General features: G+C 44.1%; 1 protein-coding gene across 3 annotated transcripts; it reads left to right on the top strand.

Annotated features, from left to right (window-relative positions):
• The first annotated feature begins 290 nt into the window (after positions 1-290).
• On the top strand, positions 291-9,537 carry LOC310694786 (arylacetamide deacetylase-like 4). Of its 3 annotated transcripts, none has more exons than XM_083478354.1 (4): positions 291-585; positions 4,091-4,307; positions 6,277-6,340; positions 8,104-9,537. In XM_083478354.1, exons 1-4 carry the CDS (start codon positions 409-411, stop codon positions 8,876-8,878), a joined length of 1,233 nt encoding a protein of 410 aa, XP_083334480.1. In that variant the 5' UTR covers positions 291-408; the 3' UTR covers positions 8,879-9,537. The 3 variants fall into 3 exon arrangements, with proteins under 3 accessions (XP_083334480.1, XP_083334479.1, XP_083334481.1); XM_083478353.1 differs by having other exon boundaries at positions 296-589; positions 4,095-4,307; XM_083478355.1 differs by lacking the exon at positions 6,277-6,340 and adding an exon at positions 5,996-6,032 and having other exon boundaries at positions 296-589; positions 4,095-4,307.
• The last annotated feature ends 2,414 nt before the right edge of the window (positions 9,538-11,951 follow it).

The raw sequence follows: 11,951 nt of genomic DNA, 5'->3' as shown, positions 1-11,951 counted from the left end.
GGGAGGATGCCATTGCAGTGTCCTGCAAGCCAGCCCCACCTGCATCGATGTGCAGTCCCTTTTAATTACCCCTGATAAACTCCTCAGGGAGGGAAGAGGCACAATGATTTTGTGTGGGAGGGCAGGCAAACTCCTATGCACGACTTCCCTTGGGAGGAGAAGATAGGCAAATTCACACCCACCAATGTGTATCCACACCCTGTGCGAGGAACAACAGTGTCTTTCAGGAATCCAGGATAGCTGCAATGTTTTATTCAATTACTAAACTATTTCTTTTCTTCTCAACTGAGAATTATATGGGTTGGCCTAGGGTGTTCTTTTCCACATGGCATAGATTGTTCTCCTATAAAAGCCACCAGCGTTGGCCAAGGCGAAGTCCTTGTCTCTGTGCCTCTGAGTTTAAGGGAAATGGCGTTTGGTGAAACTCTGTGGATGCTGATATTATATACAACTATTTTCATTCATTTCTTGCTGCTAGTGTGGGGAGTTTCTTATCGTCTTACCAGGACCCACCTGCCTCGAGGACTGTCCTATCGCCCAATAATGCTGCTTCACGATTTCTTAGTGGGATATGGATTGGCACTAGTAAGTATATTTTACATATATCATGGGGATGAAGACACCTCTATAAAACGGCTGCAACCCTTTAGAGTCAATAAAATAATTTAGAATAATTCTTTTTAAAAATGCTCATTAATTTGAAAATATTGAAACCAATCTGATACCCATTCTTGAATTTCTTCTAACTTTTTCATTTTACATGCATTACCAGAAAAACACAGTATGTCTCTATAAGTACCCCAATTCTCTTGAATGTTTAATTTCCTTAGTGCACTGGCTTCAATAGGAGATAATCATAAAAGTGATTTCCGTTCAAGTAAATTTTGATATCTGGTCCACTTTCCACAGTGTTTTTATCTCCTGACCTCTGCTGCCCACTACTTTCTTTCTCTTATAAAAGAAAACCATCAAGCTGCTTTATTGCTTCCAGTACCTTAACCACGTTCTTCATCAGGTTTTCCATGAACAGTACCACATCATCCGCAAATGCCCTCAGTTCGTAAGTTTGACGACTCACTTGGAGGCTTCGTATATCATTTTCTCTAATAACCCCACACAACAGTTCTAAAACCAAAATAAACAATAATGGTGAAAGTAGACAAGCTTCTCTTGTTTCCTTGCCAATAATGCATTTTTCTTATAAAATTCTGTTTACTGTTTGCAAATCACTCTGTATATAATGTATTTATTCCTCTCACAAATTTCTCCCTGGACCCCATTTTATCTAGTAATTCCCACCCCCAACTCCAAGAAGCATTACACGGGGTAACAATTTTTTACTTTTTGAATGTTGTCTAGATTTCTACAACTGATTTAGGGTATTTTTGCACTGCTGAATCAGGAAATGGCATCTGTTTCTCTTCATCAGGTCAGGTTTACTGTAAACTGAATGGTGGGCGTTGATAAAGGTAAGTACACGTAAATTGCATGTTGCTTCACCATTTTTCAAACTTCAGGGCTTGAACTTCCATTTCTTGGAACTCCTGGAATGCTCAGCAGCAGGGAGGTATTTCTTCAGAGTCCAACAGTAGTCAGCCATCATGACTCTCCCAGTGACCCTGATACCTGGTCTCCATCTCTTTCATGTCCTGATGGAATCTCTCCCCCTGCTCGTCACTCATTGAACCCAGTTTCTCAGGAAATTGGTCCATATGTGAAAATAGGTAGTGCATCTTGACGCTCATGTTGCAGCCCAGGTTTCTGAAAGCAGTCAGCATGTTGTTGACAAGTTCTACGTAGTTTCTGGCCTTATTGTTGCCAAGAAAGTTCTTCACTACCAGAACAAATGCCTTCCATGCTTCCAGTTCCACTTCGTTCATTGACTTTCCGAACTCTGAATCTCTGATGAGCTGACGGATCTGAGGACCGTCAAAGATGCCAGCTTTCAACTTCTCCATGGTCAATCCTGGAAAAGCCTGGCACAAGTAAGTGAAGCAGTCACCATCCTTGTCCAGAGCCTTGGTGAACTGCTTGATTAAGTCAAGCTTGATGTGCAGCGGTGGGAAGAGTATTCTGTCTCTGTCCACCAGAGGGTCATTGATGACGTTCCTTTCTTTGCAAGGCACCAATTCCTCCCGCACAGGCCAGTCCTTCTTTGTGTAATGCTGAGCACGGACCCTACTTTCCCACATGCACAGAAAACATGGGTACTTGGTGAAGCCAGACTGTTGTCCCAACAAAAAGTTCACCATCTTCAGGTCAACACAAATAAACCACTTATGCTGATCATAACCAATTTTCTCCAACATATACTTCACCGCTTCATAGTTCTCCTTCAGTGTACTCGAGTGAGCCAGGGGTATAGAGGCAAACTGGTTGCCGTTGTGTAGCAGAACACATTTCAGTGATCGCTTGCTGCTGTCAATGAACAGTCTCCAATCTTTGGGTTCGTACTGTGGCACTCCAAGCTTGAGCAGAAGCTGCGCAATATCTGCACAGTACACCACGTCTTTCTCTTCCGAGAAAAAACGGAGGTACTGTTGATGCCTGTTGCGGAAGAAGCTGATGCAAGCACTGTCAGAGAGGTTTTTTCCCTTCAATCTGGATGCCAACAGTTCGGCAGAGTCCTTTACAAGCTGAGGTCACGAACTAGATCATTCAATTCCTTTTGCGAAAATGGATGTGGGAGCATCATCTTCAAGAACCACTTCTTCTTCATGTCCTTCAACACTGGAGGCATCTTTGTCAGGAAGATCTCCGAAGATCGGCACTGGAATTTCATCACAATGAGCTACAGAACGATGTGCTGATTGAAGATCAGGATACTTGAGGCTGCTCCAGTTCTTTCTGTTGATCCCAGCCGCACCAATTTATGGAAGATTTCGAGGTTTTATGACTTCAAACTGAACCCTTTTCCAAATAATCACCCAGAACTATCGGACCTGAATACTTCTTGTCATTAAAATAATCATTTCCAATCAAAACAATTATTCGACATGGCATTTTACCCCCACCAACTTCTTCTAAAATGCTCCACACAAGCGTACATGTGAACAAAAACATAAAAAAGACATGTGGCCATAGCTCAGAAACTTGACCTGATTGAGCAAAACCAATGTGATTTTTGGATTCAGCGCATCAGATTCGTCCTAAATCAACTAAAAAAATGCAGACAACAAATTTGTTGTTGACCAGTGAATTATCAAACACTTTCTCTGCATCTAGAAAAACCGTGGGTAATTGCTAATCATTTCTTTTTTCAAAATATTCAGTAGCATTTAATGCAATTGCAACATTATCTTTTAACTGCCTCATCGGCAGAAATGCTGTCTGGTCTTCATGTATTAAGTTTCCTAACACTTGTTTGAGTCTTCTTGCTAATATTGCCGCAAACCATTTATAATTACAATTAAGCAAAGTAATAGGTCTATAATTATTGACTTGGGCTGGGTCATGATCTTGTTTTGCTGTCAATGTGATATTGGCATACTAATAATAATACTAATTTTATTATTTGTATCCTGCCCATCTGGTTGGGTTTACCCAGCCACTCTGAGTGGTTTACAGCATATATAAGCATAATAAAACATCAAATATTAACAAACAGAATATCTTATACAGACTAAAATAAACCTATATATCAATAAATAATAACAACAACAACAACAACAACAACAACAACAATAATAATACCCAAATTAAAATAGCTGCCTATCCCAACAAAACATTTAACCAACCCCAACCCAACAAAAACAAAACAGGGGAACTAAAATTAAAGATTTTAAAACTTTTTAGCCAATTGCCACATCCCATGAGATGTTCCAGCACTGCCCCTCTGGCCTCCCAGCATCCCCTTTTAGCTGTTCAAGGTGATTCTGGGCCCTGCCCCCTAGGCCAAGGGGAAATTTGCCTTTCAGCAGGGAATGGTCTTACAAGTATCAGGTATCTCACCCTGTGTCAAAGTACTGGTCATGATCATTTCTTAAGGCTGGATTAGATGGTCCCAAAATACTTTTTTAAGTATTAAAAAATTGCAAGTGGAAAAATATCTAATGCTAATTATGCATGCTAAATGTTTTGTTTTAAACAGGCAGGAATTCTGGAAAAAATGGGCATCTGCCATAGATATTCCATAATCAGGGCCATGTGCCTATTCATTCCGATAATGAAGGACTCCAAACTGATCATAAAGGACCTGGTTTTTGATGGGGTGCCTGTGAGGGTGTACTGGCCCAAGACATCACCTGCTGGGAACAGGAAAGGAATCATCTTTCTTCATGGAGGTGCTGCGGTGGCTGGAAGCATTCGTAAGTTCTGTGAAATGTGTTTGAAATGGTAGAACCTCTATTTACAACCGCCACCACTCGCGGACATTCTAAGTTGCGACCACGGGAAACCCGGAAGTAAGTGGCGGGTTTGCTGCCGTTCACGCCTGCACAGAAGCAGTCAATTGTCGTCCATGCCTGCGCACAATGGCGCCTCTCCCAGCGACCCGTTTCGCCATAAGGACGGTGTGGCGATCACACAGGGCCCCCGGACGTTTCACAGTCTATTGACCCTGTGCCACCACTGCGGTTGCTTTCTTCGCTGCCGCCACCCCGCTTCTCACGGGGACACACGGAGTCCAGACAGTTGTTAACATAAACAAATATTCAAGTTTATTTTTAAGAGCAAGAACAAGCATGTGGTTGCAGTTTATTTTCCTCTGGTCAGTTTCCTAATCTTAGTTCCTACAACTTCATACTGAATTATTCCCAACTATCTATCTAACTCCCTAACAATTCCTCTCACTCTCTCACAATACAACTCAAACAACCCACTCCTAATCCACCCTCTTCCTTCTCCAACACCCAAGCCTCAACTCCCAACTCCCAAACCTCAACCGACAACCCCCAGACCTCAACTGACTTTTCAAAACCTCCCACTCTATCTTTTACTCCCCCCTCGCATTCTCACTGGCCAATCACCTCACACCCATTTTAACCCTTTCCTTGACACATCCTAGGGGGCAAACGCCACAGACGGGCCTCCAGAATGGATTGTGGTCGCTAGTAGAGGTTCCACTGTATTCTTAGAAGACAATTTGTCATTGTAATTTAATGTAAAGATCCTGAAATGTTTGCCGTGGACGGGGGTGGGGTGGGGGTGATTTGTGCAGCCTATACATGGTTGTTGTTGTTATTTTCTACAAGAAAGTAGCATATATATTTTATGAAATAATAATAATAATAATAATAATAATAATAATAATAATAATAATAATATATTTATACCCTGCCCATCTGGCTGGGTTTCCTTAGCTACCATGGGGGGCTTCCAATAAAATATTAAAATACAATAGTCCTTCAGATATTAAAAGCTTCGCTAAACAGGGCTGCCTTCAGATGTCTTCTAAAAATCTGGTAGGTGTCTTTTCCTTTGACATCTGGTGGGAGGGCATTCCAAAGGGTGGGCACTACTACAGAGAAGGCCCTCTGCCTGGTTCCCTGTAACTTTGCTTCTTGCAGTGAGGGAACTGCAAGAAGGCCCTCGGTGCTGGACCTCAGTGTCCAGGCAGAACTATAGGGGTGGAGATGCTCCTTCAGGTATACTGGATGGAGGCCGGTTAGGGCTTTAAAGGTCAACACCAACACTTTGAATTGTGCTCGGAAACGTACTGGGAGCCAATGTAGGTCTTTCAAGACCGGTGTTATGTGGTCTCGGCGGCTGCTCCCAGTCACCAGTCTAGTGGCTGCATTCTGGATTAGTTGTAGTTTCTGGGTCACCTTGAAAGGTAGCCCCACGTAGAGCGCATTGCAGTAGTCCAAGCAGGAGATAACTAGAGCATGCACTACTCTGGCGAGACAGTCTGCGGGCAGGTAGGGTCTCAGCCTGCATTCCAGATGGAGCTGGTAAACAGTTGCCCTGGACGCAGAATTGACCTGTGCCTCCGTGGACATTAAAAACAGACATTTATGACACAGCAGTATTAGTCATATCCAGTCCTTTTTTCTAGAAAAAGAGGTGCCAGTACTCACCATGAAGTTGTTAAGGTAAGTGCCACACTTTTAAACAACAACAACAAAGAGGTGCCGGTACTGCATACCCTTGTGTACCCCCTGGGGGGGAAAGCATTGGTCATATCTGTTAATTTCAACAGTTTTACTTTCATTAGGACTAACTCACAGTGGATTCAACTCACAGTGATTTCAATGTGAACGACCAAGGAAATATGTAATGGAGCGTAACAAATAATTGCTCACAGCAGGCAGTGTGTGATGTGTTTTTCCCCCCTAGGAACCTCTGAAATGATCTGCCGTTCCATTGCCCACCAAACTGATTCAGTGGTTATGTGTGCTGAGTAAGTATCTTCATGCTTGTTGTAGCAGAAAAAAGAGTATTTCCCCTCAGTTTCTAACCCTTCCACATGAGCCCAGAAAAAAGCTGATTTTGCCAACAAGGTGAATTTGCCAACTTTTAGAATGGGTGTTCACCTTTGTATTTTGATTTTTATGCCTTTGGACCCAATCCCTCTGGCTTTAATGATAAGAAGAGCTCTGCTGGATCAGGCCATTAAACTACTTTTACAGAAAACCACCACATCAACCCATAAAAAGCCATTAGGATTCTTCTCCTAAGGCAAAATGGCCCTGTGGTTGAGAGGGAAAGTGCAGCTGGAGTTAAGGTGAACTTCTCTCTGGCAAATAAGCTCAAGCTGTTCCCAACTGTCCCGTCAGCCACACTTAACATCGAATGAGAGCAGTGGTACATTGGGCAATGGGAGAAGTGTCATTTGCCAGGGCTTCAGAGCCCTTTACAAGGCAAGCCTTCCCGACAGTAATGGACATCATCTCTCCCAATGGCTGCCCTCACTGCCTTAATGCACCTTTGGTGCATGATCTGAAGCCTCCTGGCCAAGGTGGGTGAACTGGAGTTCTTGGCTTTAAGGCCATATGGTTTAAAGTGGGCAGAAAGAGTGGGAAGCACTGATCTCAGGAAGGCATGGTGGGACATACTGGAGGTGATTCAGAACTGGGGTTGTTTTCCTGGGATGGAAAAGGAAATCAAGGAAACATTCAAAATATAGAAGTTGGTTATATTAGGCATGTCATGTGGAAAGTGGCCTGGGGAAATGTGTTTGTCGCTCTCTCTGAACTCTAGAACATGTGGACATTCAATGAAGCTGAATGCTAGAAGATTCAGATAAAAGAAAGTACTTATCCATACAGTGCAAAGTTAAACTATGGAACCAATTCCCACAGAAAGCAGAGATAGCTTCCAATGTGGATGGCTTTGAAAAGGGATTAAATAATTGGGCAGAGTATAAGGCTACCAGTGGCTCCTAGCTATGCTGGCTATAGTCTGCCTCTACGGTCGGAATCAGATTTGACCAGCGGCCACTGAGAATGGGATGCTGAACTTGCTAGTTTATATTTGGGTGTAGAGCATCAGCCACAGGGGCTGAATGCTGCACTCTGGGCCTCTTCATTTCCCCTCTGACCCCAGACCCCACCCCTGCACCATTGCCCCTCTTTTGCACCATCCTTGAGTGGCATCTGACTGGTGTGAATGTGTCTTGCTTGCTTGCTTGGAGAGTAGAGAAAGGTGTGTGGCTGTGTGTAGGAACCAACCTACTTGTCCAGTGTGAAAGTTCGCATTTGCTTTCCATTTTGCTCTCTGGTCCCACCCACAGCTGACATGTGGCCCCCAGGAAGGTTGCATAGAAAGGAATGTGGCCCTAGGGGTGCCACCCTTGCAATATGCCATTGCAGGAAAATGCTGCAAAGTGTATGATGTGTTATGTACTGAAGTTCTCACCCTGGGCCAGCAGGGGGATACTGTAGATAGTTATGCAAATGAAGGATTGAAAGTGACGTTCAGTGATTGGATAGTTTGTATGCAAATGAAGGATTGAAAGTGACGTTCAGTGATTGGCTAGTTACAGAAAATGGTTACTGTTGCATTCTAGTGGAGCTCTATATAAGCAGGCTGACTGGGCTCCTCAGTTCAGTTCTGTTCCAGCTTACAAATAAAGAGCTGCTTTGGAAGAATCGCTGTGTCGTCTGATATGTTCGCCCACGACTTAACATGATGAATGCTGATGATATTTTGCCTTCTCTTTAGGTATCGCTTAGCTCCTGAGCATCCGTATCCAGTCCCTGTACTGGACTGTTTAACTGCTGTAATATACTTTATGAAAAATGCAAAGGAATACGGAGTGGACCCCAGCCGCATTGCCATTGCTGGGGAGAGTAGTGGAGGCACTTTTACTGCAGCCATTTGCCAAGAACTGGTGACCAGAGAGGACCTCCCAAGAGTGCAAGCTCAGGTCCTCATTTACCCATTCCTCCAAGGAATGGACTTCAATCTGCCATCCTATCAGCAAAACCATTCAGTTCCTCCTATGTTCCGGAAAAGAACTGTCAAAGTTGGTTTGACATATCTCACTGGGAAGACAATGAATGTAGATGGAGTTCTGAAAGGCGCCCATGTCCCTCCTGATTTGAGAGAGAAATACCAAAAATGGATAAGTGCTGATAACATTCCAGAAGAATTTAAAGCTAGGGGCTATGTTCCTGTAGAACCTGCTCCATTTTCAGAAGAACTTTATGAACAAGTTAAAAGAGGTACTGAGACAATGTTTGCCCCCCTTCTAGCAGAGGATGACATAATCCGCCAGCTCCCAGAGGCTTTCATTCTAACCTGTGAATATGATGGATTCCGGGACGATGGGCTGTTGTACAAGAAGCGGCTAGAGGACAATGGTGTGCCAGTGACATGGTATCATGTTGAAGATGGATACCACGGAATAATGGCCTTGGCTGGTTGGGGGCCACTTGCATTCCTGAACACACAGAAATGTTTGCAGAGTGTAATACAGTTCTTAAAAGGTTTATAGAAATAAATGACCTTGTAGGAGTGCAAATATCCAGAGTGTGGGGTCAGGTGGGACTACTATGAGGTATTATAAAATATGCATCAAGTCATTGTGTCCACGATGAATGCATTGTGTTGACTGGGTTTAATTCATTGACAATAATTTCTGACCAAATCCCACAACCCTCTGCATCTCTGGCCATTTCCTCTACTGCCCATCTCTCTTGCTTGACAAGTCACTTACACAGCCCAGTTGTTTCGCCAGGCAGGCAGCCTGGGTCATTAAAGACAGTGGGCAGTTTCTTTGATGTAGCTTTTCTAATGTTAATCTTAGGATGTTAATCTTATGGCCAGGAAACAGATCTCACCTGAAGGTTATAATGATCGCTATCTTCCTGGCCACCCTCCTTATCATGTATATTGCTTGTTTATGACCTCAGGGGTTGCCAAATGTACTCCTTTGTAGTTCTGTTTTGTTTACCCCAGAAATATGTGTGCTTAATTAGTTTTGGTAGTTTAACTTTGTCCCCATATGGGGTTTGTTGAAATGCTCAGAGGAAATCTGATTGGTTCTTATGAACACTCTGTAAATGTTCTTTTGTGAATAAAACGACCTGGGCCGAGGGGTGGAGACCCGCAGAGATTATTATACGCACCCTTCCCAGAGTCTTGCTGGTTCAAGCCTCTGTGTATTCTTATTAATCAGAGTTCAATCCTTCCTTTACTTCGAGAACACCTCAAGTGGTGCTCCAGGTGAGGCAAACCTAAAAGGGAACCATGTGAGGCTTGGGGGGGGGGGGAACCTCAGCGTGTGAGGCAAAGCTAAAAAGAAAACCTCAGCATTTGAGGCACAGCAAAAGGAAACCTCAGCGAAAGGAAACCCCCAGGATTGGACTCTCCTCGGAGCTAGCAACCTGTTATCCCTCGGTCGCGGTGGATCATCCCGGACTTAGTATCTCATTTGTTCGGAACGAGTCCCAAAGACACGCGTCTATTACCCTTCAGGTGAGATCATGAGAAGCAAGCTTTCACATGTGCAGGAAAAGCATAGGAATAATTCTTCTGATAGATTTATTGCTTTATTGTTTGGCGCCCAGCCACGCTTCCCCTGCAGGCCTCTGCAGCTTCTATTTACGCAGTGTGGCTTTGGAGCGGTCGTAAAGCAATTAGCAGAATTACACAGCATCTGTGTGTCGAAAGGGCAGTAAATAAGTCCAAACGTTTCTTCTATCCTAATATCTCTTTATTGGGAACAAAATAGCATATTTACAATCCATAACAGCCATCAGAGTGGAGCTGCATTTTCTCTGCGTCCTTCTCTCTCAGTGCAGCAGCAGCAACCTGCTTTCGATTTTCACTCAGCTCACAACATTCCAAGCTGCTTTTGTCATGTCCTGGCATACTTCCCTTGTACGCACCTCCTCTCAGGCTCGAGACACAGAAGGTTAACCCTTCACTACACCCAACACCCCCTCTTGCCTCACGCCTGAGGGGAGAATCGACCCTTGGTCGTCCCAAATCCAGACCTTCACAAAACTCCCCATGTCTTTGGAAGGAGAGTGGCTTCGTGAACCCATCAGCTAGGTTCTTGGCAGAGGGACAATACTTCAGCACAACTAATCCCTCCTGAACATTCTGGCACACATTCCGAAAGCGAATGTCTAGGTGTTTAGTTCTAGCCTTGAACTGACCTGACTCTGCCAAACGCAGGCATGGTTGATTGTCTTCGAAAACACGTATCAGTTGACAATCCACTTTGCAGAGTTCCTGCACGAAGCAAGCATAGAACTCTACTTCTCTGCACACCTCTGAAAGAGCACTGAACTCAGCCTCAGTGGATGAGAGTGCTATAAGACTTTGCTTCTTGGACCTCCATCCAACTACTGAGTTCCCAAACTTCACCACTAGGCCAGACACAGACTTGCGATCCTCAAGATTAGCCCAATCCAAGTCCACAAAGCAAGTCAGTTTGACTTCTCGTGCTGGTAACCTAAGACAAAAGTCTTTGGTTTCCTGCAAATACCTCAGAACTCTCTTGATGCCATTCCAGGCTTGCACACTAGGGTTTGAAGTTTCCCTGCTAAGCAGATTGACAGCAAATGCTATATCAGGTCTGCTCCACTGGGATAAGTACAACAAACTCCCTAGGGCTGACTGAAACACTTCAGTATTTTCGAACGCAGCGCGTTCTACTTGCTGGCTGTCCTTCACAAAACTAGTCTCCATAGGACTCTTCACTCCTGCACAATCACTCATCCTGAATTTCTGAAGCAATTGCTCAATTTTGCCTTTCTGGCTGAGCAAGAAGCTTCCATCCTGTGCACGCTCAACACTGACACCTAGATAGGTTTTGACAGCACCAAGCTGTTTAAGCTTGAAACGTTTACCTAGCTCTTTGGCAAACTTCTCTGCCTGTTCATCTGTCTCTGAGAAGAATAACAAGTCATCAACCCAAATCTGCAAATACTCTTGTGTTGCACCTGAACCTCTCAAATAAAAGCAATTATCAGCAACACTTCTTCTGAAACCTAGCTCTTCTAAGGCTTCTTTCAGGCACATGTTCCAGTTTCCAGCAGATTGACGTAATCCATAGATGGATTTGTGCAATCTCCACACAACTTCCTGCCTCAAGTTCTCAAACCCCGGAGGAGGAATCACGTATAGCTCCTCCTGGAGATCTGAGTTTAGGTAGGCAACATCCACATCAAAGTGGTTTACCTTCCAGCCTCTCTGTGCTGCACAAGCTAAAAGCGTTCTCAGAGTCTCCGCTCGTGAGGTTGGCAAATACACCTCCGTGAAGTGTATTCCCTTTCTCTGAGTGAATCCTCGAGCAACTAACCTAGCTTTATACTGTGGCTCTCCAGTGTTAGTGGGTTTCAAGCGGTAAACCCACCTGCAACTCACAGCCTGTTTTCCCGGTGGCAACTCTGTGAGTGAGAACACACCTGGATCTTTCATGGACTTCATCTCTTTGTCCATTGCCCTGTGCCACTTACCTGCTTCTTCCTCAGGTAAACTCACACTTGGTACCTGCAAAAGACACATGAAAACCATCAGCAAGTAGATCATGCACACTTAATAAAGTTAGTTAAACC

Source organism: Podarcis liolepis, assembly GCF_965112155.1.
Source record: "Podarcis liolepis genome assembly, chromosome: 15".
Classification (NCBI taxonomy): domain Eukaryota; kingdom Metazoa; phylum Chordata; class Lepidosauria; order Squamata; family Lacertidae; genus Podarcis; species Podarcis liolepis.
The sequence above is the reverse complement of the archived record's forward strand: the minus strand, read 5'-3'. Positions and strand labels throughout refer to the sequence as shown.

Coding starts and splice junctions, on each gene's coding strand:
- LOC310694786 (XM_083478354.1), top strand. CDS start 409: ATGGCGTTTGGTGAAACTCTGTGGATGCTGATATTATATACAACTATT. Junction 586..4,090: donor TGGGATATGGATTGGCACTA/GTAAGTATATTT, acceptor TGTTTTAAACAG/GCAGGAATTCTGGAAAAAAT. Junction 4,308..6,276: donor TGCGGTGGCTGGAAGCATTC/GTAAGTTCTGTG, acceptor TTTCCCCCCTAG/GAACCTCTGAAATGATCTGC.